Below are 26,056 nucleotides of genomic sequence, written 5' to 3'. Positions count from 1 at the left end.
CTCCTCAGGGCCTTTCTCTCCCGTCTCAAGTCCTCTGTCCCCCTCCGCCCCGCCAGCTCCCTCCCTCACACCTCCTGCTTTCCCTGGGGCCACCGCGTCCTCCCTTCCTGGTTGCAAGGCTGTCCTTCCCCAGCCCTTCCTGTCACCACCCCCTGGGCTGTTGGAAGCAGGCACTTTTCCTGGAACATTGGGGTTTAGCACTGTCTCTTAGGGCCTTTGGGACCTGGTCCCAACTTGTGGCTGAACTCACTCAGCCTTGGGCCTCCCTGGTGTGGCCTGTCCTCCTCTTGCTGTGAGGGTGGCTGCTGGTCTCAGTGGCCTCTGTGTGGGCTCAGGCCCCCCTGGGCTGCGGGAGCTCCTTTCAGGCCAGGCCCTGCCTTGATCCTGAGGGGAGCAGGGCTGGTTGGAGGGGCAGTGCACACCTGGCTGCTGAGGGTGGAGGGACAGTGCGCACCTGGCTGCTGAGGGTGGAGGGGCAGTGCATACCTGGCTGCTGAGGGTGGAGGGACAGTGCGCACCTGGCTGCTGAGGGTGGAGGGACAGTGCGCACCTGGCTGCTGAGGGTGGAGGGGCAGTGCATACCTGGCTGCTGAGGGTGGAGGGACAGTGCGCACCTGGCTGCTGAGGGTGGAGGGGCAGTGCGCACCTGTCTGCTGAGGTTGGGGGGACAGTGCGCACCTGTCTGCTGAGGGTGGAGGGGCAGTGCGCACCTGTCTGCTGAGTTTGGAGGGAGAGTGCGCACCTGTCTGCTGAGGGTGGAGGGGCAGTGCGCACCTGGCTGCTGAGTTTGGAGGGGCAGTGCGCACCTGTCTGCTGAGGTTGGGGGGACAGTGCGCACCTGTCTGCTGAGGTTGGGGGGACAGTGCGCACCTGGCTGCTGAGGGTGGAGGGGCAGTGCGCACCTGTCTGCTGAGGTTGGGGGGACAGTGCGCACCTGGCTGCTGAGGGTGGGGGGACAGTGTGCACCTGTCTGCTGAGGGTGGGGGGACAGTGCGCACCTGTCTGCTGAGGGTGGGGGGACAGTGCGCACCTGTCTGCTGAGGTGGGGGGACAGTGCGCACCTCTCTGCTGAGAGCCTGGCAGCAGGCCACCAGCCTGCCTGTGGATTGAGAGCCAGAGCTGAGCCTGGAGGCCTAGGGACTGGGTCATGGTGAGTGGAGTCCTGGCCCCGCTGGTGTGGCCAGCGACGCAGCCAGTGCCTGCTGACTTTGGTCCCTGCTTGGCGTTGCAGGGCATGGCCTGTCTGGGACATGGGCCGGGGAGGTCTCTGACACAGTGCTCTGATCTCATCCAGAAGCAGAGCTCCTTGGGTGTCATAAATGGACAGGAGCACTTTGAAGTCCACCCTGCCGCTGGGCACGGTGGCCCATGCCTGTCATCCCAGGGGTTTGCGAAGCTGAGGCAGGAGGATGGAGAGTTCCGAGCCAACCTCAGCAACAGGGAGTCACTGAGCAACTCAGTGAGACCCTGTCTCTAAATGAAACACAAAATAGGGCTGGGATGTGGCTCAGAGGTCAAGCGCCCAGGGTTCAATCCCCGGTACCAAAGAAACAAACAAACAGACAAACAAAAGGACCCAAGTCCACCCTGCAAGTTGTGTAGGGGGAACTGAGGCCCAGAACTGAGTGGCACCCACCCCAGCTGCCTGCTTAGCACGTCCTGGTCCATGCGTGTTCCAGCGGGTCCTCCCTCCTCAGGGCTGGTGAGCAGGATGTGCCCGGGGTGCAGGTGTGCCTGGGGGGGGGCGGCCCTTGCCGTGGTGGTGGGAGGGTCAGCGCCCCTCTTCTCCTGGGTGTGCACACCGCGCACGCCCCACACGTGCGAGGAAGGCTCCTCCTCCTCCCGCTCCTGACCCACCCCTTCCCTCCTCAGGCCTTGCTGTCCCCGCAGAGGGACCTGCTGCAGGTGCTCTGGGGGAAAGGCAGGGTGTCCCTGGGTGTGTGGGAAGGTGTCCCAGGATGAGCTCTGAGCCTCGGGCTGGCAGGACGCAGGCCTGCAGCTGGTGTGTGAGGACGGAGGGGAGCCCGTGGCGTTTCCTGAGAGCAGCAGGCTCGGGACCCAGCAGGAGCTCTGGTGTCTGCGTCTGAGCAGGAGAGGAAACCCTGCTGGAGCCCCAGCCAGGCTCTGGTCGCCCTGGGCCAGCGCTGCCTCACTCACCCCTCCACACAGCAGTGTGAGTTTGCTTCTGTCTCCAGCCTGTCCGGTCAGGACTCAGTGCTCAGCCGATGGGGAACGCACTCAGAGAAGCAGTGAGAGGGTCCAGGGCTGGGGGAGGCTCAGGTAGAGCCCCAGCTTTGTGCCTGGCCAGGGCTTGCTGTCTGCTACCCAGCCGTGCCTTCTTGTGCCTCACAGGGTGGGAGGGACAAGGCCGCTGTCCTACAAAGGGACGAGGCCTCTTTTACAGAGTCACTGATCCATTCATGAGGGCGCGGTCCCATCCTAAACACCACCCGAAGGCCCCTCCTAATACCACGGCATCAGGGCTCAGGGCTTGGGGCTCAGCGTGTGAATTTGGAGGGACACCAGCAGATCGTAGCAGTGATTGAGCTGGTGAGCGGATTCACCCGAGTGAATGAATGAGTGCTGGGTCGGTGGGTGGACTGGTGGGTAGATGGTGGGTGGGTAGATGGGTGGATGCATAGGTGGGACAGATGGGTGGACCGGTAGGTAGATTTAAATGGACTGGCCTGTGGACAGATTGACTGGTAGATGAAAGGGTGGGTGGGTGGGTGGACTGGTGGGTGGGTGATGGGTGGGTAAGATTCGTGGGTGGATGGATGGATGGGTAGGTGGGATAGATGGGTGGGCTGGTAGGTAGATAGATTTAAATGGACTGGCATGTGAATAGATTGGCGGATGGAAGGGTGGGTAAGCTGGGTGGGGGGGTGGGGGGTGGACGATGGCCCACTCCAAGCTCTCCTCCATCTGGTCTTGTTTCAAGGAAGTGCTTGTTAGGAACTCTGTGGCCGCTTCCCCCTTGCTAGTCAGGAATGGGTTTCTGTCGCTTCTCGTTGGCCTCCCTTGACACCTCCTAGTGGCTGACCGGTGGCTCTGGGGGTCAGCCAGACTCTGAGCCTGCCTTTCAGATGAGAGGACCGGGACTGGGAGAGAAGTGGGTGGCCGACCGCCTGCGCGCCAGCCCACCGTCCACCCCGGCCCAGCCCAATGCTCCCCTGTCCCTGGTGTCCCTCCGTGTTGCTTTCTCCCTCAGGGGATACTGACTTCCCAGTGTCTTTCAGGGTCACTGGGAGCAAGAAGTCCACCAAAAGGACCAAATCCATCAACGGCTCCCTGTACATCTTCAGGGGCCGAATCAACACCGAGGTCATGGAGGTGGAGAACGTGGAAGACGGCACAGGTAGGCCAGGCCCCCCCTCGCGTCCCTGCGGCGCTTAAGCGTTTGCCTTTCCTGCAGCACATGACCTCCCTCCAGAAAGGTGTCTGGAGCGTGGGTACCGAAGGGAGCACCCAGGGCGCACGGTCCCCGAGCGGGCAGCGCCTCCCGTCCTCCCCTGCACGGCGCCGCCTCCCCAGGAGGAGCCGCCGTCTGAGTTTTGTGATGATCACTTCCTGGCTGTTATCTGCCGCGTACTCTTTACTGAACGTTCTAGTTAAAATGTCTGCGGCTTTGAACGTACATGGGTGGCTATGTTCGTTTAAGTGGCTCTGGATGCACGTGGTCGGTGTGGCTTCTACTCACGGATTCCAGGGGGTCCTGCCACTGCCTGCCCGGCCCTGGCTCTTGGCATGCGCTGCCTTCCTTGGCTGGTGTCCACTGCAGGAGTGTCCCAGTTCACCTTGGGGGCCCTGCCCTCGGCTGCACGGAGGGCTTGGTAACCCCCGTGCCCCAGTGGCCGAGGGAGAGGCTGGGAGGCCCTCCTGGGCTCCAGATGGGTGTCTGCCTTCGTGCCCACCGGAGGGGCCTTGAAGCCCCGCGTCCTTGAGGAGCCGGGAGGGGTCTTTGTAGGTCTTCCTCGCCCCCCAGAGGAGCAGCCAGGAAAGGGGACGTTCCAAGGGTTGGGTGTTCAGCTCAGGGCCCTGCCCCGGCGCCGACCCTGCCCCTCCATGCTGGCGCGGAAGGGTGGGTCCCCACTGGGCCGCTGGCTGGAGGGGGTGTCGGGTCCGCATCACCCACCTCCGCTCCCGTCCCTGCCAGCCGATTACCACAGCAACGGCTACACCGTGACCAACGGCTGGAAGATCCACAACACGGCCAAGAACAAGTGGTTCGTGTGCATGGCCAAGACGGCGGAGGAGAAGCGCAAGTGGCTGGACGCCATCATCCGCGAGCGGGAGCAGCGCGAGAGTGAGTCCGGGCCTCCCGGTGGCCCCGGGGCTCCGGGCACTGCAGGCCAGGGTGTGCCCTGGAGGGGCCTTGGGTCCTTGCCAGAAGTGCCCCGTGGGTGCCTCGGGGCTGGAGGGTCTGAGCCAAGGGCAGCAGGAGGCCTTGCCGTGCCCCCGGATGCCCGCTTTCCCTGGAGCCTGGCCAGGAACCCTCTGGGCACAGACACCCCTGCAGGTTGTAGAGGGAGGCGGGCTGGCTCTGACGGGCGGGAGGGCTGGGTTCTGAACTGGGGTCGCTGAGGGCTGGGGAAGGGGCCCTGTGTGTCCGGTGAGTGGCCTCATCTGAGGCAGGGCTGTGACCCTGCTGCACAGGACCTTGCACTTGAGGACCTTGGGAATCTGACGTGGGGTCCTGAAAACTCCCCACTGCCAGGTGTGCCAAGCAGGAAGGGGGCCTTGGTCTCCTCCTGTCCACGCGGCCTGGCCGTGTGGTAGACGACTCACTCCTGCCCTGCACAGAACTCGTCACCGTCTTCTGCCCCGACTGCTCTTCCCTGGGCCCCCGGGGAGCAGTCAGCGGGCCCTCCGCTCGCCCCGGAGCCTAGTCTGACTCCAGGCCTGTCCCTGACCCCACATCCCTGTGCCCCAGATTCAGCTGATGGGCAAGGAAGACCCTCAGGTCTGCCTTCCACATGGGCCAGTTCCAGGCTCCCTGCCCCCTGGTTGGATATCCGTCACCGCCACCTCTCGGGAGTGTGTGCCCAGGGTGGCCACCACTGAGGGTGCCTCTTCTGGAGGAGCAGACACCTGGGTCTCTGGGAGGTATTTCCAGAACCACTGAACTTGGCCCCTTGGTGGGCAAGGTTGTGAGCCCTGAAACTGATCCGGGTGGGTGTGTGGTCAGGACTGGGGTGGGGTTCAGCCGCCTGGCCTGGCCGGGTGGGGCTGATCGGTATCTTTGTGGTTGGAATCCAGAGCTGTGGTCAGCCCTGGGTGGATGTGAACCCAGGTTGGGTGTGGTCCGAGGGGCCCTTGTCATCAGATTTGGGTGTTGTTTAAACCCCGACCTTGGACTGGGCACATAGGGTAGTGCGTGCTGTGGTCAGGAGCCCAGGTCCGCATCCACTTCCTGGATTAAAATCCCGGTCCACCATTTTGAGTTGGGCCATGTGGACTGAGAAGCTGACCTCTCTGGGCCTCAGCTGTGACGTGGGGATGGCCACGGCGCATTACCGCAGTTTCTCCTGAGGGCCGCGTGGCATGGCATCGCACTGTAAAGGCGTTGGCCGTGTTGTCAAGGTGAACAGGTCCACGTGGAAAACGTGGGCCCAGATGAAGGCCCGGGTCCCGCGTGTCTGTCAGCAGCCCGTCTTCCAGCCAGGCTGCAGTGAAGAGGGTGGCGGGTTCTCTGCTGACCTGTGCAGGTGGAGCTGTGCCCTGGGGCGGGCGCGGCTCCGGAGCTGGGCTGGGGTGAAGGCTGGACCCCGTTCCGGCAGGGCTCGACCTCTCTGGGCCTCCACCTTCCCGTGTAGAGCGGTGCTTTTGAGGAGTCCACGGCAGGTGTCTGGAGCCGTGGGTGACGGACGGGAAGTGCTCGTAGCTGCACTGGGGTGGCCGTGGTGGGGCAGGTGGGGCGGTTTTCGGGAGCCGTGGCGGTCCCCTGGCCCCCTGGGCTGGTGCCCTCTCCAGTGCGACGGTGTCCCCGTGCAGGCCTGAAGCTGGGCATGGAGCGCGATGCCTACGTCATGGTGGCGGAGAAGGGGGAGAAGCTGTACCACCTGATGATGAGCAAGAAGGTGAACCTGATCAGGGACCGTCGCCGCAAGCTGAGCACCGTGCCCAAGTGCTTCCTGGGCAAGTGAGTGCGCTGGCGCCTGGGGCCAGGCCTCCACGCCCGCCCTGCCCCTCCCCGGAGCCCTCCTGGGCAGAGCCACTGCAGGACCCCCAGTCCTGTGATGCCTGTCACATCACAGCCGGCAGGCGCGAGGGCTGAGCTGAAGCCAGAGCTCCCCGTGCCTCTGCGGCTCGTCTCCTGTCCGCCTGGCGCCCTGGGGACGAGCAGCCCTTGGAGAGGAGCTGGAGGTGGACGGCGGGCGGGCTCCTCGGAGGGGTGGGCGGGGGGCTGGATGTGAAGTCTGGACTGGGAGAGGTGGGAGCCCTGGGGGGAGGTCATTAGCACAGCCGCAGGCCGAGTGGACCCCGACTGACTGCGTGTGAAGGAGGAAAGAGGCGGAGGGGCCCAGCCGCCAGGTGAAGAGGAGGTGGGACAGGGGAGGGGTCCAGACCAGCGTCCTTGTCCCTTGGAGCCTGAGCCTGGAGTGGGAGGAGCCCAGGGCCATCTGGGGTCAGACAGCAGGGGACACAGCAGGCGGCCTCCAGGGGTGGCGGGGCCTAGGGCTGGGCTGCCATTGCCCTCCAGGGTTAGCAGCTCTCCCTGGGGTGTCTGGAGAGGAGAGAGTTGGGGTCCCAGGAGTCCTGGGCTGGCTCAGGGCGGGGAGGCAGGGGGAGGGCCCTGGCTGGTCTCCATCAGCTGATCCCTAATCCAGGCTGAAAGGAGGCTCTTCTCCGGGAGGGGCTGCTTCCGGCCTCTGGTCAGAGAACCTTCCTGCCTCCTGCCAAGCCCTTGCCCAGCCGGAGAGGGTAGCCTGTCTGATGGGAGCTTCTGGGGCGTTTCCATCTCCTCAGGAAGGATCGGGGGTGGCTTTCACCGCCCCTTTGAACCCGGGCCAGGATCCCAGGATGGCTGGCCCTGGGGACCAGGAGGCCAAGGAGACCTAAGAAACATTCCCTCCTGTGCAGCTCCCTTCGCACCTGGCCTGGCAGGTGCCTCTTTCCCACCTGGGTCAGCTCCTGAGTCCTCTGGTAGCCCTGGTCCCCTTGGGTGGAAGGAATCGGAGGCCACAGAGAGGGTTTGTCCAGCCGTGACTCTGCTGCACAGCGCTGACATTCTTTCAGTCTCAGAACACTGTGAGGCAGGTCACTGCTGCTGTCCCACTTTAAGGGTGAGGAGAAGGCACAGAGAGGGGAGGAGTTCTGTACAGGGTTGCACAGCACATGGGCTGGGATTTGAACCCAGGCTGGTGACTCAGGGTGTTCTGCTCCATCTCACGGCTTTGCCGTGTTTATTCATTTTTATCCGCGAATCCAGAGTGTCTGATTTATCTTTACAACTTTCAGGTGTTAGGCTTTGAGTCAGACATGGGCTCGAGTCTTGTTTTCTCTGTTTCTAAGCTGTTTGGGCAAACCTCTTAACCTCTCTGAATTTCGACAAATAATCAATTAAAGAGAATAAAATGCACTTCACAGGGTTGCTAGAGGAGAGAGGTGACGCGTGCGATCTGTGCGACTCCACGTAAGTGTGATCTGTACGTAAAAAATCTGTTATCATGGAGGAGTCCAGAGGCACGTGCCTTCCACCAGCCTCAGCTTAGTCAGATGCCTCCTTCCGTTCCCTCCCTGGTGTTCGCTGAGCCCCTACCTGGGCCAGCAGGGAGCGGGGCACAGGGAATCCCTGCCCTCAGGGAGACACCTGTCTAGGGAGGAACCAGGTGGTAGACCGCAGGACAGAGGAGGTCAAGAGCGGGTTTCGGGAGTCGAGGACGTGGGAGCAGCAAGGCAGGAAGGGGGCTGGTTCAGCCGGGGGCAGCGTGGCCTCTGGGGGTGCTGTTCCAGTAAGGGCGAGGGACAGGCACCAGACCCGGGACAGCGGAGGGAGCCCAGCTGGGAGTCCTGAGGGTGAAGGAGCCTTGAGCTGTGGAGAGACGGAGGAGGCCATCACCGCGGCAGGAGGCCTCAGGGGCCGTGGGGTGAGAGGGGAGGCTGCAGGAGCCAGGGGGCTGCATCAGCAGGGCCTGAGTCTGGGGCATAATTTCATTCTAGGTGCCCCTGGAAGGCACCGGATGAGGATGTGCCTTGTCACAGAGGCCAGGGGAGGGCGCTGGTGGGACGGCCAGAGCTCTGGGACCAGGCGGGACAAGGTGTGTCCAGCAGGGCGGTCAGGGTGGGCTTCCTGGAAGGAGAGGGCGTTTAGTTCTGCCCTGCTGGTGGTTAGATGCCCCTCAGTTGTGGACTCCGCAGCGTGGAAGCCTGGGGGTGGAGACACAGGTGTGGGGAGTGGATGCGAGGAGGATCAGTGTCCGGCTGTCCTGGACGCCCCAGCAGCGGACTGACAGGTGGGCATCAGCCTGGCCCCAGCACCTGGGCTCCTGGAGCCCCGAGGCAGGACGAAGGTGAGCAGGCCTCGCTGGGCCGCGTGGGCAGCCGGCTGGTGGCCGTTTCCGGAGAGGCAGAGACATGCCCACAAAGCCCTTGCCCAGCGCTGCAGCCTGGTGTGGGCCCAGCGAGTGCATACTGGGGCCGGGAGGAGCGGGGGCCAACTCATCCTGACTCGGCTGGACCCCAGCCCTGACCCGCAGCTCTGGCCAGGCCAGGCGGCCCTTCTCCCTTCCAGCTGACCTCAGCTTGCCCTGGGCACACCTTTCTGTAAGTCTGGACCTGGCTGGACCCGTGCTGGCTGACCTCCTAGCTCCCTTCTCACTCGAGGCCTCTGTGCCACTGAGTCCTGCCCCGTTCTGCCCTGTGTGTCCCCCGGAGCCCACACAGCTGGGACACGGGCTTTGGCTAACGTGCTGGGTGGGGGCCAACGTTTCACAGTTGGAGATTCGTGGGAAGTGCCAGGTTTCCACCTGCTCTTGAAAAGTTCCCCGGGGACCACGTTCGTGTGCACTGGGCGCCGGCTGCTGGCTGGAGACGTGTGGGCGCTGGCCGGGTGGGCACAGGCTCCGCCGGGCCTGCTCCCCCTTCCCTGAGAGCTCCAGGTCCCTGCAGTGGAGAGGATTTTGATCTGGTTTTGCCTCCTGGATCCCAGACTAAGATTTCATATGAATAGAAAGTTTACCCACTAAACCCAGAAGGACCCTGAGCGAACCACTGGCCAGATGGGTCCTGCTGGGGGCCAGAGAGGGACAAAGACTTGCCCAAACTTGTCCAGAAGGCTGTGAACCTTCCTGATCCCAGAAAGTGGCAGGATCCAGCTTGGGAGCATCACTGGTCCAAGTCACTGTCCTGTGACTGTCTTCTTCCACCCCCGCAGCTGCTGGGGGCCACTTCCTGTCCCTCCTCCCGGCTGAGGGCTGCTGGCCAGTGCCAGAGGTGGCCCCCGTTGGACAGCTGGTGGGCAGCCAGATGCTGGGCCCCCAGCTTCCGAGAGTAGGCACACAGACATCCGCTCACCTCCGCAGCTGGCAGCGTCCTCGTGTCCTCCAGCTGTGGGGCTTTGGGAGCCAAGCTGAGGGGGATGGCCTGGGACAGACTCCTGGAACCATGGGCTCCAGCTCTTCAGAACAGATCCGTTTCTTTACGCCTCTGTCGGCCTCCAGCAGGGCCTTCTGAAAGCCTCAGCACACAGCTACCTACACACAGGCAGGGCCTCCCTCTGCCAAACCCTGGGAGGCTAAAAACAGTCCCCCCCTCGCCCCCTAATCGAAGGCGGGACAGCTGGCTTCAATGAGCAGGAGAGCGTGGGGCTCTGGCCGACTGCCACCTGCTGTCATTGAGCACAGTCAGCCCTGCGGAAGCCCAGGTCTCCCTTTCCTGCTGACTCGTGGGTGGGTAAGTTCTGTGCTGAGCCCAAGAAGAGTGCCTGGCGCCAGACCTGGGCCAGCTGTACCTCTGCCCACCGGCTTATGCTGGACCCAGAAGAGCACCTGTCTGCCTCGAGCCCCTGAGAACTTCTGTCTCCCTCAGACCTTCCTGCTGGCCCCAGGACATTCCTTCTTGCTGGATGGCTTGTTTCTTCCTTTGTTCAGGGAGTGATTATTGAGCCCCATTGTGCTAGGCCTCTTCCAGGCTGGGGATACGTAGATAAAAGTAGATAAAACCCGTTCACAGGGAGATTACCTTCTGGCTGGGGGAGGTGGCTGAGAAACAGCCACAAATGCCACAAATGCGCAGATGGTGATAAGGACTAAGGAGGGACAACAACGGGAGTGCTGAGTGGATGTGTTTTCCCTGACAGTTGAGGCCATCAAAACGCTCTTCCTCCTCCGAGGTCACATTTGTCCTGAGACCTGAAGGACAGAAAGAAATGGTTACCTGAAGAGCCGGGAAAGGGCATTTCCAGGCAGTGGTGCAAAGGCCCTGGGGCAGGAAGGAGTCTGGCTCCTTTGGGAAGGGAAGCTGGGGGTGGGGCTGGGGCACAGTGGGAAGTGGAGGGTGAGATCAGCAGGGGGCTGGTCACAGAGGGCTTTTCACTGCTGCAGAGGGGAGCCTGTTGGGTATTTAGATGTGGAAATGCCCGTGATCTGATCACACTGTGCTCTCCTGACTTCTTGCTCACCTTTTGGGGCCCTCTAGTATTTCTTCCTGCTTGCTTATCCTCTGTTTGCCCATCCACCGACCATCCAGCTGTCCACTCAGTCATCTGTCCACTTCCCTGTCCATCTGTTCTCACTCCTTTCTGCCTCCTGCACTGTTCTGTTGTCCACCTAGTCGCCGATCTCCCCAGTAGCCGTGGATCATCTGCCTACCACCTGCTGATCTGTCTGTCCATCCCCGTGCAACCAGCCACTGACCCCCGCCTGCCCTGAGCCTGTCCTTGCATTCAGCCATCGGCACCCACCGAGGTGCTGGCCCGTCTCCCAGCTCCTCATGCACTGTCCCGCTGCCCAACCACTGTCCTTTGTCCAGTTGCCCACCCTGCCCGTCCATCCACCTTCCCACCTGCCTCTCGCCTTCCTTTCCTTTACCTACCTGCCGTTTACCATCCACCTGCACGTCCATCTGTCCATTCATTGGTCCACCATCCATCCACCCCTCCGTTCTTCCTTGAGCCTTGGCCCTCGACCTGGCCACACATTCCTCTGCCATGGGTAGTGGCAAAGGTCCAGGCCTCCGCAGGTGGTCAGGGCAGGGTTCCTCAGCCTCGCCGGCCCGTGGGAAGTTCTGGCTTGTTTCCAGGGCGAGGGGGCCAGGCCACCAGGGCTGCTCCAGCCTGGGTTGTCCCCCAACCCCATCTTCTGTTCCTGGCAGTGAGTTTGTGGCCTGGCTCCTGGAAATTGGTGAGATCAGCAAGACGGAAGAGGGGGTCAACCTGGGCCAGGCCCTGCTGGAGAACGGCATCATCCACCACGGTGAGTGCTGCCTCCGGCGGGAGCGGGCAGAGCCCCACAGCCGCCTGCAGAGCTGCTGGGGCTCTTCTGCGCAGCGGCCCCACTTCCAGGCTCACCATGCCCGGGCATGAGGTGCACAGCCCTGGCCAACCCTGCAGAGGGGAGCCACGCTTGGGGTCACCTCTCAAGGTGTCCTCTCGCTGCTGGGCAGAGCCTGCCAGGGCCGCAATGGCACAGGAGCCCAGCGGAGGCAGCTGTGGGGGCAGCAGCGGAGGGAGGGGCCCTGACCAGAGAGCTTGGAGTCCAGAGGTTGAGCCTGGCGGGATTTGCCAGGATCCAAAGCATGGAGGATGACGTTGAGGTGGAGACCCCAGTGGTGGGGTCCCAGCCGAGTGGTCTCAGACCCATGGGCCCCACGCTGGACTGAACCGGCAGAGGCGGTTCTGAGCTCCTCGCCCCACAGGTGCCCCGGCCTGCAGCAGGTCTCAGGTGGCCCTGCGCACCGTGGGGGACCTGCGTTCCTGGTCCGCACACTGGAAGTGGAGCCAGCCAGCCCGCTGTGCGTGGGCGGAGAGGGGTGTGGGTGCCCAGCCTCACCGACCCTCCTTGGCCCTGCAGTTTCTGACAAGCACCAGTTCAAAAATGAGCAGGTGATGTACCGTTTCCGCTACGATGACGGCACTTACAAAGCCCGGAGCGAGCTGGAGGACATCGTGTCCAAGGTAGGGCCTCCACCTGACCTGCGACCTGACATCCTGACCTGACACCGTGTCCAAGGCAGGGCCTTCCACGCTGACCCATGACCCTTAACCCTGACCCATGGCCTGACATCGTGTCCAAGGTGGGGGCCCTCCTCCTTGACCCGTGACCCTGCTCCAGCCAGAGGTCCTGCAGAGCAGGTGTGGCCGGCAGCCTGTCTGCTCCTCACGTGCCCTACGACCCTGCCTGGCCCTGTTCTGTTTTGATTTTGTGTTTTTTTCTGGTACTGGGATTGAACCAGGGGTGCTGATCCCCTGAGCCCCATTCCCAGCCCTTTTTTATTTGAGACAGGGTCTCACTGAGTTGCTTAGGGTCTCTAAGTTGCTGAGGCTGACCTTGAACTCATGATCCTCCTGTCTCAGCCTCCTGAGCCCTGGGCTTGTGGGCGTGGCCACCGCGCCGGCTCCCTGCTCTGTTCTGAGAGCCACCTCTGCCCTCTCCAGCAGTCTAGGGGCCCCGGAAGCATGTGGCCTGATACCAACTCCCCCTTCTTTTTTCTTTCAGGGTGTGAGGCTGTACTGCCGTCTCCACAGCCTCTACACCCCGGTGATCAAGTAAGTCCCATGTGCTGTAAGTCCCTCTCCACCTCTCACTTCACACCTGCTTCTTCTCAGCTGTGTGGCCTTGGGCTGGCACCTCAGCCTCTCTGAGCCTCACTTTCCTTCTCTATCAAGTGGGGCTTACAGTGGTGCCTACCCTGGAGGTTTGTTGCTGGGATGGAGTGGGTGGGTTTGTGGGAAGCACTGCACTGAGGGTGGAAGGTGTCAGTTCTAGAACCAGACTGGCTGAGTTTGGATCTGCCTGCTGGTTGCCAGCTGTGTGACCTCGGGCAGTCACTCAACACCCGTGTGCCTCAGCTTTTCTCTCTGGAGTGATACTAGGATGCACTTGCTCCTCCTGCTGCTGGGATGCTCTTCATCCTTTAGAAGGGCTCCCTGATACCCAACATGGGGTCTCCCGCGCTCCGTGCTCCCTGGCTTCATCTTGGTCAGTGCTGTTAGGTACAGCTGCCTGCAGTGATAGAACTGCTTCCTGTCTGTCGTCCCTTGTGGGAGCACCAGTCACGTGTGGCTTTCAAACACTGAGGATGTGATCTTTGATTTGACTTGATGTTACTTAAGTTTCATGTTTTGATTGAATTCAAAACAGGCCCACTTGCTGAAGGGGGATTGAGCTCTTGCCTCTGGTTCTGCATCTGTGAAATGGGCACAAGAGTTGCTCACAGCTCTTGGGGTGCTAAGGGGTTAAATTTACGGGAGGTGCTTTGGGTGGCGCCTGGCTCTGTGGGTGCCATTGGGCGGTCATTCCCTTTACTGTGAAGCTCACAGTGGTTGGCAAAGGGACCTAAGGCCACCAGATTTTTACCCCGGCTGCATGTTCCTCTGCCTCGTCCCTAGCTCTTGCCACCTCTCCTGTGTGCTGCCATGGGGGCCAGGTCCTAGGACCCCTTGTTCCCAGCCCTGCCTCCTGGCTCCTCCTGGCTCTTCCTCTGCCACCTGTGTGGCCTGGAGGGTGGCAGCCTTCACTAGTGCACCTTGGCCTGCTGGGCTCCCTCATTCTGAGGTTGGAGCAGACTCTCTGGCCAGACCCCGGCTCTCAGCTCATGCTGGGAAGGCTGAGGATGGCCAGGAGCGGCCGGGCTCACACAGCCATAGCGCTGGCACAGCAGGACTTCAGAGGCTGCGGCAGCAGAGCTCACAGGAGAGACCCAGGGACCTTGCTGGCCTCCCCCGGCCCCAGAGAGGGGCTTCCCTGTCACCATAGCTGGGGACCTTTGAACGCAGGAACAGAGGGAAAGGACAGGGGAGGCCCGAGTTTGTCCCATGTCAGAGGACTCCTCGGCCTGTGTGCCTACTTCTTGGCCAGATAAGTCCCCCTTGAGATTGTTCAGCAGCACCCCTGGCTTCCACCATGAGGTGCCAGCAGCACCCACTCCAGGTCCTGACAACCCAGTATGTCCCTTGGAGGGCACATTGCCCCAGCTGAGGTCCCTGGGTGAGAGCGAGTGTCCTGGAGCCTTCTGCCCTGTGCTCCTGGGTGAGGAGGAGGCCTGGATGAAGCAGCCCTGCCCCTGGTCACACTGTGGTGGAGGTGTGGGTGGGACTCTGCCCAGCCCTTGCCCAGCCCCTGCCCTGCGCCTAGAGAGCCGGCATTCTTCACTCCTGGGCATGGCAAGCAGAAAGTCAGGAGGCCCCACGGCCTCCACTGCTCACTGGCCACCCACTGTCCTCTGCAGAGACCGTGACTACCACCTGAAGACCTACAAGTCGGTGCTGCCTGGGAGCAAGCTGGTGGACTGGCTGCTGGCCCAGGTAAGGACTGCCCAGACCTGGGCGACCAGCCTCTGGCTTTGCGAGGGTAGGGGGACTTCCTAATGTGGGGCTTTGTGTTTTAAAAGTTTTTACAATTTCTATTTTTAATGGTGGTAAAATGCACATGATGCAAGTTTAACCGCTTAACCCCTTTCAAGTGTGCAGCTCCAGGGCACTGTCGGTGCAGTGTACGATGTCCTGTAGACACCCCCCACCCACAGAGCTGAAGCTGTGCCTGTGAGGGGCAGCTGGCCCTGCCTACAACTCCACCCTGCACTGCACCGGAAGCTGCAGCCCCACCCTCTCAGGCTCCACCCCTTGCCGCAGCCCCACCCTCTCAGGCTCCTCCCCTTGCTGCAGCCCCACTCTCCCTCAGGCTCAGCCCCTTGCTGCAGCCCCACCCTCTCAGGCTCCTCCCCTTGCTGCAGCCCCACCCTCCCTCAGACTCCTCCCCTTGCTGCAGCCCCACTCTCCCTCAGGCTCAGCCCCTTGCTGCAGCCCCACCCTCTCAGGCTCCACCCCTTGCCGCAGCCCCACCCTCTCAGGCTCCTCCCCTTGCTGCAGCCCCACTCTCCCTCAGGCTCCGCCCCTTGCTGCAGCCCCACCGTCCCTCAGACTCCTCCCCTTGCTGCAGCCCCACTCTCCCTCAGGCTCAGCCCCTTGCTGCAGCCCCACCCTCTCAGGCTCCTCCCCTTGCTGCAGCCCCACCCTCTCAGGCTCCACCCCTTGCTGCAGCCCCACCGTCCCTCAGACTCCTCCCCTTGCTGCAGCCCCACCCTCCCTGCAGCCCCTGCCATTCTCTAGCCTGCCGCTCCCAGCAGCTCCGCCCCACTCTTCGCTTAGGTCAGCTTTTGCTCTTTCTCTGGAGTTGACTACTCTAGGGAACTCCTGGGAGTGAAATTCCACCATATCAACCTTTTGTGACCACCTCATGTCACTTAGCACATGTCCTTGAGGTTTGTCCATGTTGTAGAATTTCCTGTGTCCTTAAGGTCCCATAAATAGCACTCCAGTGTAGGTATTTTAGTCCATTCGTGATGTGTAGAACCAAGTGCCTGAGACCAGGTCATTGTGAAGAACAGAAACTGATTTCCACAATCCTGGAGGTTGGGACCCCAGGTGCTGACAGGCTGTGCCTGGCGAGGGCCGTGTCTCCACCTCCCAGGTGGGGCCTGGGACCTCTCATGGTGGAGGAGGTGGACGGGCAGGCTCCTTCCAAAAGCTCACTCACGAGGGCAGAGCGTCACCGTCCATCACCTGGAGGACACCCTTGGGACCGGGTTTTGACATAGGACAGACCTTGGAGCCACAGTGACAGCATGTACCACATTTTGTCATCGGTTCATCAGTCAGTGGACACGTGGGCTGCTCCCACGTCGGGACTTTCACTGTTAGAACTGGACAAGTCGGTCCTATCCTGGCTCCAGTCTGGAGTCTCTTGCCAAGGTCTTCCTTTCAGGGAAGCTCCAAGCGGGCAGAGACCAGCAGAGGCGTGGACCTCCATCCGTCCATTCTGCTGTCCATGCAGAGGTATTTGCTCCAGCGAGGTCCCACAGTCAGCCCACCTGCCTGTCTGTCCTTCTTTATGGCTCCTGTTAACGGACACTTACTTGACCAGGCCCTGGCTGAGCTTTGTACATTATCCTGATGAGTCCTTCAGCCCTCTTACAGATGGGAGGGGCTGGGGCCCAGAAAGGTTAGGTGCCTGGTTCCAGATGCACAGCCTCACAAAGGCAAAGACAGGGACCGGGCTGGGTCCATCTCACTCTGCCTGGATTCTGTGAATTTTTCAGGGAGCCCACAAGAATGTCCATTTATGGTCTGAAAAAAGAATGTGTTTGCTCCAAAAGATGAGGAGACCCCTACAAAATGAAAATGAATGAATGTTTAAACATCTATTGAAGGTGAACCTGGTGGTGCAGACCTATAATACCAGTGACTCAGGAGGTTGAGGCATGAGGATTGCAAATTTGAGGCCAGTCTTAACAATTTAGTGAGATCATCAGTGACTTAGTGAGACCTGGTCTCAAAATAAAAAAATAAAAAGGACTGAGGATGTGACTCAGTGGTAGAGCCCCTGGATTCAGTCCTCAGTCCTAGAAACAAACCAAACCAAACCCCCAAGCCATCTACAGAGCAGAGCTGTATGTCAGCCTCAGTAATTGTCAAATTGTTCATAAAAATTCCTTCTATTCAAAAACAATTGCTGGCTGGATTTTCTCACATTGAGCAAATGGCTGACGATTGCTGTGAGATCTCAATTTATAAGTTTCTTGGCACCAAGTAATTTTAAAAGTAGGTCTAGAAAAATGTTTGAGAAAAAAATCAAGCTAAAATTGTGTACTTAGTACGAGATGTGTGTGTGTTTCAATGCTTGTTCTACGTGGGAGGTGGAGAGGCCCTGGATTCGGGGTCAGACTTGCGTCTGAGCACAGGGCCTCACCCATTGCCCCCGCCCTTGCAGTCAGCCCAGAGATCTGGGTTCAGATCCTAGCTCTGCTACTTCCTGGCTCTCTACCTGGGCCACTGGCTTACTTTCTCTGTGCCTCAGGTTCCCCACCTGTAAATTGGAACTAAAAGCAATACCCCCACTCTTAGCCTGGCATGGAGTCACTGCTTGGTGGGCGTAGCTATTGGTGTTGCTCCTCCTCACCTTTACAGAGGACCCGAGGGGGCCCAGGTTCTGTCAGCATAGGAGGCTAAGGAAGTCACAGGGGGATTCAGGGCCCAGGAACAGTGGGATCAAGAGCTAAGGGGTGGGGAGTCTGCAGAGCCCGCCCCCCAGGTGTGCAGCGGGCAGGTGAGCGGGCCACAGGGCATCTGCTTTGCGGCTCAGAAGCCACCACCCAGACATGCCTGGTTTCAGGGCTCTGAGCTGCCCAGGTCTCACTGCTGTGGACAAATTGTGGCCTCATATTTCCATGAACTCCACTCATGCCAGGGTACAGCCTGCTGGTGTCACAGGGTCAAGTAGATGTTGCACCAAGGGCTGGGGTTGGGGCAGGTCTGAGGAGTGTTTGGAACCAACAAGACAGGATGTGACATCAAAGACCCATCCCCACCTGGAACCTCAGCAGGACTGTGCAAAGAACACACAGTTGTGTATTTCAAAAGGGGTTTTCCCCCTATCGACATATCATCATTTCTAACTTCTAGGTTATTCTGCTCCTTGGGACAGAATGTCAGTTGGATACCTACTGAACCTGCTAGAAGTGCTTTTGTCTGCTCATAGTGGAAAACCTGACTTAGATCAGTGCAGACCTTTCCTCCCACATAACTACATGTTCAGAGTTCATGGTGCGAGAACCCAGCAGTGCTATTTGCACCCAGAAATGCACCTGTTTGGTTATCTTAGCTTCTTTCTAATTGCCTCACTGTCACAAATGGCTGCCACAGCTCCAGGCATCACATTTTTAAAGAACTCTGGCCCAAAGCAAGCAGCAGGGTCAGTTTGAGAGTGCTTTTTCAGTTTACACATTAGGGGAGACAACTTCTCACAGTCCCCCCTTGACCATGATTATTCCCCTTAGTTCTCATGGGCCAGCTGGGTCCCCTAAAGCAGTCTGTGGGTAAAAGAACAGGGATTTCTGAGTGCAGCTAGGTTTGCTCTGGTTTGTCCCTTGGTGCTCACTGGGGCTCACTACTCACTCCCTTGACGGTGAGTTCTTTAACTCTGGGGTGGAGGTTTGCATGGCCCTGGGGTGGGCAGCTGTGCTCATCAGTTCCGCTCTGCTCTCTTCCTGCTCATTCAGTCCTCAGGCAACCTGAGGGAGTAGCACTCGGATCCCCTGTACTGATGGGGAAGCTGAGTGGGGGTCCCTTGCCTCTGGCGCTCGGCCGTGGAGTGCTGGAGATGCGGGGGGTGTGGTGCCTCCGTGCTCAGCTGTAAGATGCTCTGTACCGACGGCGGCTCTGGCGATCTGCGCGTGGACCCCTCCGGTGCAGACTGAATCTGAGCACAAACGTGGGTGGGGCCCTGCAGTGTAGCCAGGCCCAGGAACTGACCGCCAGGGCCACAGCCAGGGCAGGGCAGCCCACTTCTCGCCTCCTGCTGCTGCGCGGCCTGGGCTCCGGAACACCCAGTGGGGGCAGGGGTGGCGGGCTGCAGCTGGAGCCAGCAGGGCCAGGCCGCGGAGCCAGCACGGAGGGCGCGGAGGGTACGGAGGGCACAGATGTGTAGATGCCTGCACTGGCCCGGCAGGCTGCACCTGGCTCCCTCTTCCAGGCAGATGGCGGTGCTGATGGTAGTAGGGCTCAGTGTGGGCAGCAAGAGCTGGGCAGGAGGGCTGAACATGGACGCGAGTCCTGGCCGTAGCCCTGGGCCACAGTCCAGCCCACTGGACCTCAGCGTCCCCAGTCACGACCTGGTGGTGGGGAGAGCCGTGCCCTGAAAGGCCTTCGTGCACCTGGGCCGGCCTGCCCAGCCTGCCGTGCCTCAGTTTCCCCCCGTCAAGTGGGTCAAGCAGAGTGGTGGCCTTTGGCTTGAGTGCGCAGACCAGCAGGTGCTCAGCAGCGAGCCGGCTCCCCCACGTCCCACGGCCGGGCTTGCCATGCCTCTGCCTCCGTCCTGGCGGCCCCCTGGAGTGGTTCTTGCATCCTCCTGAGGGGTCTGGGCGTGGAGGGGGCCTCGGTCAGTCTCCTGGTCTCCCCGACTCCCGCCTTCTGCCTCCCCTCCTCCCTGCCACCTGCTTCTACATCTCATGCCCGTCGGGCTGGACTTGAGCTAGGATCTGAGGGTGCTCGGGCCAGGCAGCAGGGCCCTGCCTGCACAGCGCCAGCCCCACGGAGACAGACCCTAAACAGAGCAGACGGGCGCTCATTTCTGATTGTGCTGTGCAGATAATGTGGCGGCAATGAGAGGGACAGGCTGAGTGTTCCTGGGAAGGACACGCTGGGGAGGGCATGGGGGCTGCTCTAGGGAAGTTAGGGGACGGGCTGGGAGCAGGTGACCTGGCGTCCAGGCCTGGAAAACCAGGAGTGGGCACTCCAGCTAGAGGAAAGAGCAAGGCCCCAGGCCCCGGGTGTGTGTGGTGCAAGCAGCAGGGGCCCGGGTGGCTGGGGCTTGGGGACGAGCCAGCGAGTGGGGAGACAGGGCCGAGGACCCTGGTGAGGCGCACGTGCCTGGGAACCTGGTGCAGTGTGTGCCTCGCCCTGGAGGGGAGTAGTGGCTGCCAACCGAGATGGCAGGCTTGCTCGCCAGGTGACGAATCCAGGGCCTGCTGCTCTAACCTGAATCCACTCTGCTGGGGTGAGGGCCTTGCAGTCACCTGCCCAGGTCCTTTGGGAGGGGGGCCCAGGCCACAGGCGCCTCAAAAGCCAGGTGGGCTCTAGATGCCGCCCCGGCCTTCCAGGCTGCTGAGCTGGACCGGTGCCACCTGGGCCCCGGCTATCCCTCCTGCTGTCCCTCACAGCTGGGGTGGCTGCTCTGGATGCAGCCCCTCTGGACGCCTCCCTCGGCCTGGCTCTGAGCTCACTGGCTCTCCAGCTGCTGGCTGCCTCGGAGCCCCTGGGGAGCAGTTTGTCTCTTGAGTCAGCACCGCAGCAGCTGAGTGAACCTTGGGGCCAAGCTGACCCGGCCCTGCTTGGGGTCTGGCTGTGCTGGGCAGCCCCTGCACCTGGGAAAATGCCTTCACCCTCAGGCTGCCGAGAGGGAGGGCGGCAGAACACTGCTGCTCACTGGGCTGGTGGTTTGGATGGGGAGGCTGGAGGGGCCTCTGGCAAGAGCCTGAGTGGACTCTACAGTCCCTGTTCCCAGTACTTGAGTCTGAGGAGGGACTCAGTGGGCTCCTGGTCCCCGTGGCCCTGGCCTGGCTGCTCTGGCTGGCCCTGCTGCTCCTGGTTCTCCTGCGGTTCTGAGCTCCTTCCTGCTCTGCTTCCTTGTCCCTGCTGTTCCCTCTGCTACCCTTCCACACTCTCCCTTTGCCAGCTGTATGGAGATTACTTGGGTTGCAAGTGACAGAAACGGTGCTGGATAATGTGGTGGGGGTGGGGGTGCAGGGGGCAGGGCTCCCTGGAGGAGGCAGGTCACTCCCTGGCAGCTCTGAGAGGACCCACGTCCCTGGTTCTGATGGTGCCAGTTTGGCAGGTTTTCAGTGGCAGGGACAAAGCCCCAAGTGAAAGGCGACTTCAAGGGAGGTGGCATGTGAGGAGGCTGGGCGGGTGGCTCTGGGCGGGATTGTGGCTCAGAATTGCCAACTCACCTGATGCCACTGTCCCCTTCCTGTTCCCCGCCAGGGAGACTGCCAGACGCGGGAGGAGGCCGTGGCGCTCGGCGTGGGCCTGTGCAACAACGGCTTCATGCACCACGGTAACCCTTCCGCGGGCCTCCGCCCCAGCATGCCCTGCCCTCCCTGTCTGTCACCAGGAGCTTCCGCTCCTGGCACCCCAGCGAGACTCCTGCTGCCAGCCAGCCCCCTGCACCGTTCCCTGCGTGGCCGGGGTCGAGGGGCCCTTCCCCCTGCAGCCGAGCTTGCGTGTCCTTCCAGACTGTGGTTCTGCTCTTCTCCAGCAGAGCAGGTGTTCCAGGCTCGGTGCTAAGTCCTGGGACAGCAGTGAACAGGGCAGGTCACAGTCGTGTGCGTACCAAACACAAAGAAGTGTGTCTTCTGGAATGTTCCAGGATGGTGGCATGTGAGAGGGTCTTGGACTCTCACTCTGAGAGAGGTGGAGTCCCTGGGCAGGAGGGACATGGTGACTTGGGTGTCCTCTAGATCCTTCTGGTTTGTGCAGGTGGAGCGTGGTTCGTGGGAGGACAGAGGTAGAGGCCTTGAGGAGGTCTAGGGCCAGGGCGTCATGGCTAGTGCCGGGAGGTGGCAGCAGAGGTGGGAGAAGAGGTGGGTCAGGGGACTCAGGGCCTCGCAGGGTCCTTGCAGGGTCCTTGCCAGCTGCTGCTCTTCTGATCTGCCTCAGAGCGTGGTACTCTTAGCTCTGTGAAGGGCTGGGGGTAATGCCGAGGCCTCTGGGGGCCACAGGTCTCTGGCACAGCTGCTCACCTCTGCCTTTGTAGCACAAAAGCAGCTACAGATAATGTGCAAACAAGTGGGCGTGGCCATGTGCCAATAAAACTTTATTTAGGAAAACAGGTGGGGGCCGTGGTGTCCTGGCCCTGTGGCCTGCCTTGTGACTGCCAGTGGGGCCGGGCTGCCTCTGGCCCCAGTTTCCCCAGCTTTCCGCTGGAGGCCTTGCCGTCTGCCGTGGTTCTGTGGGGTCAGGACTCCGTCCTGCTGCCCTGGCTCACTGGTTCCCAGGAGCCGCCCTAGTCCTTGTGGGCCTTCCACCAGCTCTGCTCTCCCACCAGCCAGCTGGGCAGGACTCCTGTTTGTGGGTGAGGGTAATTAGGGGCCCACCCCCGCTGCTATTCCGGGAAGGCTTCTGGGAGGACATTCCACAGGGGGGCGCCTGGGCAGTCTTGACGCCCTCAGGGGCCCTGGGGGGAAATTGCAGGGTGCGGCCCTGTTCCCCTGCCCCTCCTGCGACCTTAAAAATAGGCTAAAATACGGAAAAGGGCCAAAGCCCAGGATTGTGGCCTTGGCAGAATGCAGGGCAGGGCACAGAGGGGGCCTCGGGGGCCTGCTGCGTGGTGCTGCGCTGTCCCCAGGGAGGCACCCAGAGGCCGGTCCACCCCAGTCCTCAGAGCTGGGAAGTCATGTGCTCTTTTTTCCCTGTGGATGAGGCTGGACGCACATGTGGACAGCAAGGGCCTAGCAGGGATCTGACACCAGGTCTGCGGCTCACAAGGCCTGGCCAGTGGCCTCTATGGAGAGGTGGAGGTTGGGCCTCACCTGGCCGAGCTTGTGGACCTGAGGAATTCCAGGGCATTTCCCAGACCTGTCAGCCGGCCATAGCACTGAAGCTCTTCCTCCCACTCCCGGAATCTTCTAGCTTCATGTTTACAGTGGAGGCCAAGCCAGCCGGCCCCCTGGAGCCTGGCTGCCCAGCTCTGGGGACAGTAGCAATTTGTGTGTCTGTTTTCTCCAAAGAGGTGATGAGGTGGCCAGACAGGTAGGGTCCTGGTGAGTGTCCTGGGGACCAGGCGGAGGAGAAGCTTCCTCTGTTTTCCCTTCAGCCACCTGATGCCCTGTCTTTAGGGACAAGATGTCTCTAGTCTAGGTAGCTGGTTCTCCTTGTCGCGGGGACCTGCTGGCCTTAGGCAGCCCCTCTGACCTAACTGAGCCTGATTCCCCTGTGCTATTTCTCCATGCCCCACTGATAGGCCTGTGGGGCAGCACAGGGAAAGGAGGGGCCTGGTTGGGGCCCTAGTGCTGCCTGCGGCTCTATGACCTTGGACGGATATATTTAGTCTGTCTGGGCATTAGTCTTTCCATCTGTTAAAGGGTTGCAAAAACCTTTCCATCTGCCTAAGGAGTAGAAGAGCTAAGCATACCCCCTGCCACCTCCGAGTGCCTGGCACATAGGTGCCTGCTGGACCGCAGGCCGGGGGTCAGTCTGCGTACTGGTCATGCCAGTTTGTTTTCTTGGCTCTTCCTGGTATAGGGGTCAGCACTTTTTTCTCTAAAGGGCCAGAGAGTGGGAATTTAGGCCCTGTGTACCTTATGATCTCTGTCACACATATCCAACTTTAGCATTTGGCTTGAGAGCTGCCAGCCGCAGACTTTACGTCTGCAGATGGGTGGGTCTGTTTCCAATAAAACTTTATTTGTAAGAACAGGCAGTGGTCCTGGAGCCTCAGTTTGCCACCCCTTGGTTTGTTTCTGACACCTGCATTAGCCCTGAGGTAGCTAGCGTTTGCTTGGTCAGCTTTAGTTTCCCTGTTCACCAGCGGGTCTCCCACCCAGTTCACCGCTGTGTGTGGTGTGAGGTAGGGATCTGGTTTATTCTTTCCCGAGTCAGAGTCCCATTTGCAGTCTCCCCGTAATCCTTTACCGCCTATCACGTCCTGAGCTCCCTGGACACGCAGTACCCTTAGGTGATTCTTCTCCCTTGCCTGGGTACCTGCTTTTTTTTGTCCAATCCCACACAATTTTCTTTTGTAACCCTGGTTTGTTCTGTAGAGCAGGTGGGGCAGGTTCAGATTTTTCAAGAGAAGGCAGAAATCCAGCTCCTTATGTGAGATATCCTAGTAGGTTAGTGTTGGCGTCTGATTCCATTCTAATAAAGTTAGGATTTGGGCCAAAGCAAATCCGTCCAAGGGCTACCCAGTTGGCAAGTGTGGCTGACGTGTGGGCGGGGAGTCTGAGTGCCACTCGTGTGTCTGGGTCTGCAGTGCTGGAGAAGAGTGAGTTCAAGGATGAGTCCCAGTACTTCCGCTTCCACGCTGACGAGGAGATGGAGGGGACCAGCAGCAAGAACAAACAGCTTCGAGGCGACTTCAAGCTGGTGGAGAACATCCTGGCCAAGCGGCTGCTGGTAGGAGCAGGGCTGAGCCCGCCTCCTTCCTTCCCAGAACTCCTGGGGATTCTAGGTGGCTGGGAGGCCAGGTCGCTGCCCTGGCCAGGTGTCCTCCTCACTCAGGCTGGGGCTGCCGAGCGTCTTCCCTGTCCTTCTGGCTCCCCCTATCCTCCCTGCACCCGCAGCCTGGCGCTGTGCCCAAAGTCACTCCCCTGCGCCCCAGGGCCTTAGGTCTGACAGGCGCTGCCTGTGTTCAGTGGCTGTCACTGTCTGCAGTTCAGGGAGGTCTCAGCTGTGCAGAAAGTGTGCCCACCTAGCCCCACAGTCCTGTTCTCTGCCTCCTGCTGGTGAACACCAGCCCTTCCTAATGTGTGGCCCCAGCTGGTGGTGGACAGGGGCTCAGAGCGGGTCACTCGTTCCCGCCCAGGTTGGAGCTGGTCTTCCTGATGAGAAGATGCCTGCTGCCTTCTTTGTGGGGGCTGCCGTTCCCCCGATTCCTCCAGGGCTCCCCAGCACACCTATGGTGGGCTGCAAAGGCTCAGAATGGCCTGGGAGACCCTGCCTCCCCAGCTCCATCTCAACCCCGCCACCCTGGTCTCTCCTCACTCCGGGCGGTGGCACGCGGGCCTGCTGCCCTGCACACTCCCCCACTGTGGTGTCCAGCTCTCGGCTCCAGGGCACCCCGCGGCCCCACGCCTTGCCCTGGCCCGTAGCTGCTTTGCTTTAATTTGGGCTGCACACACCCCTGCACCACAGTCTGGCCCCCTCTGACCGTGAGCCACAGAGCTACAGCGGGCAGGGCCGTGGAGCCCACCTTGTCCAGTAGCCAGCTCCCGTCCCGTGTGAGGGGCGGAGGCTCCGTCCCCAAAAAGCCCCAGGACCTTCTTCCAGCAGGAGAGGGGCTGCTGCTCCCTGAGCTGCTTTCCCACGTCCATGGTCATGTTCTGGGTCTGTTTTATTCATTAAGTCATTTATTGAGCACCTACAGTATGCCAGTGGACAGGGAGACAGTAACATGGAAGGAAGGAGATTGTCCCCTAGGCTTGCAGGAGGAAGGGGTGACAGATTGGACGAGTACACCAGGCTCTGGAGTGGGGTGATGACCTCACTTCAGGTATCTACTGAGTACCTACTGTGTGCAGTTGGCCCGGTCTGGCTGCTGTCCTGCAGACCCCCCCCACATGCACCCCATCCCAGTGGCCCTGGGACGTGAGGAGATGGCAGGATCACCATGCCGCGGGGGTCAGGGTGGGGTGCCTCACCAGGTCTGCTCCTGGCCCTCAGATCCTGCCCCAGGAGGAAGACTACGGCTTCGAGATCGAGGAGAAGAACAAGGCCGTGGTGGTCAAATCGGTCCAGAGGGGCTCGCTGGCCGAGGTGAGGCTTCCTGGCTGCTGGCAGGGGCTGTGTGCAGGTGGGAGGGGGCAGCTTGCCAGGTCCGGGGACACCGGCACTGCTTCTCTCTTGGCCACTGGGAGAACTGGGTCCAGGACCCTGCAGGTACGGGAGCAGGGCGCCCCTGCTCAGTGCCTCCTGCGTGGCCCTCTGGCGCCCTCTGCTGGCTCTGCGCAGAGGCACCGGGAACGCTCACGTTCTGAGTCAGTTTTCCAAAGAGCTTCGAAGATAAAAATCCAAATAACGGCCGCTCTCAGCAGGAGGAGTTCCTTGCTGTCCCCTGGGCAGGGCCGGAGGAGGGCCAGGTGGGAGGCGGGACTCAGCCCCAGCTCACAGCTTCTCCTGGTGGGAGGTGCGGCTGCACCTGCCATGTCGGGAGCCCCCGTGAGAGGGGCAGTCACCAGGTGGCCACCCCATTGGACGCCAAGCTTGGCCCCGCTGGGCAGGCCACCCCCCACAGCTGCTGCCCAGAACCAGGCCCTGTGCCTTCAGCGCTTCCTGCAGGGGAGCCTCCGTGGCCTGCAGGGCTGCCCCTGTCCTAAGGAACACAGGGGGGGTCCTTTACTGTGGAAAGCAGGGTTAATAACCACATGCCCGTCTGCCCTGCGGTCCCCAAGATGGCTGGCCTGCAGGCGGGCAGGAAGATCTACTCCATCAACGAGGACCTGGTGTTCCTGCGGCCCTTCTCCGAGGTGGAGTCCCTGCTCAACCAGAGCTTCTGCTCCCGCCGCCCCCTGCGCCTCCTGGTGGCCACCAAGGCCAAAGAGTGAGTATCCCCCACTCCTGCTGGCATGCTGAGGAGGTGCCGTGCCTGGGTGCTGGTGGGCAGGAGCTGGGTGGCCCTGTGGG

The 26,056-nt window shown here is 61.1% G+C and overlaps 1 protein-coding gene across 1 annotated transcript in view; it reads left to right on the top strand.

The window, feature by feature from the left end:
- The window catches only part of PREX1 (phosphatidylinositol-3,4,5-trisphosphate dependent Rac exchange factor 1), a 145,399-nt gene that overhangs the window by 92,987 nt on the left and 26,356 nt on the right, over positions 1-26,056 (top strand). The window contains exons 8-18 of the mRNA XM_079128603.1: positions 3,240-3,358; positions 4,157-4,306; positions 5,995-6,142; positions 11,314-11,414; positions 12,012-12,115; positions 12,657-12,706; positions 14,389-14,464; positions 20,699-20,771; positions 23,688-23,830; positions 25,097-25,189; positions 25,825-25,973. Coding sequence (XP_078984729.1) covers positions 3,240-3,358; positions 4,157-4,306; positions 5,995-6,142; positions 11,314-11,414; positions 12,012-12,115; positions 12,657-12,706; positions 14,389-14,464; positions 20,699-20,771; positions 23,688-23,830; positions 25,097-25,189; positions 25,825-25,973 — 1,206 coding nt within the window. The remainder of the gene's footprint in view (positions 1-3,239; positions 3,359-4,156; positions 4,307-5,994; positions 6,143-11,313; positions 11,415-12,011; positions 12,116-12,656; positions 12,707-14,388; positions 14,465-20,698; positions 20,772-23,687; positions 23,831-25,096; positions 25,190-25,824; positions 25,974-26,056) is intronic.

The sequence above is a fragment of the Sciurus vulgaris genome (genome assembly GCF_902686455.1).
Source record: "Sciurus vulgaris genome assembly, chromosome: 2".
In the NCBI taxonomy this organism is placed as follows: Eukaryota; Metazoa; Chordata; class Mammalia; order Rodentia; family Sciuridae; genus Sciurus; species Sciurus vulgaris.
Note: the sequence above shows the minus strand (reverse complement) of the source record. Positions and strands in the feature narration are given on the sequence as shown.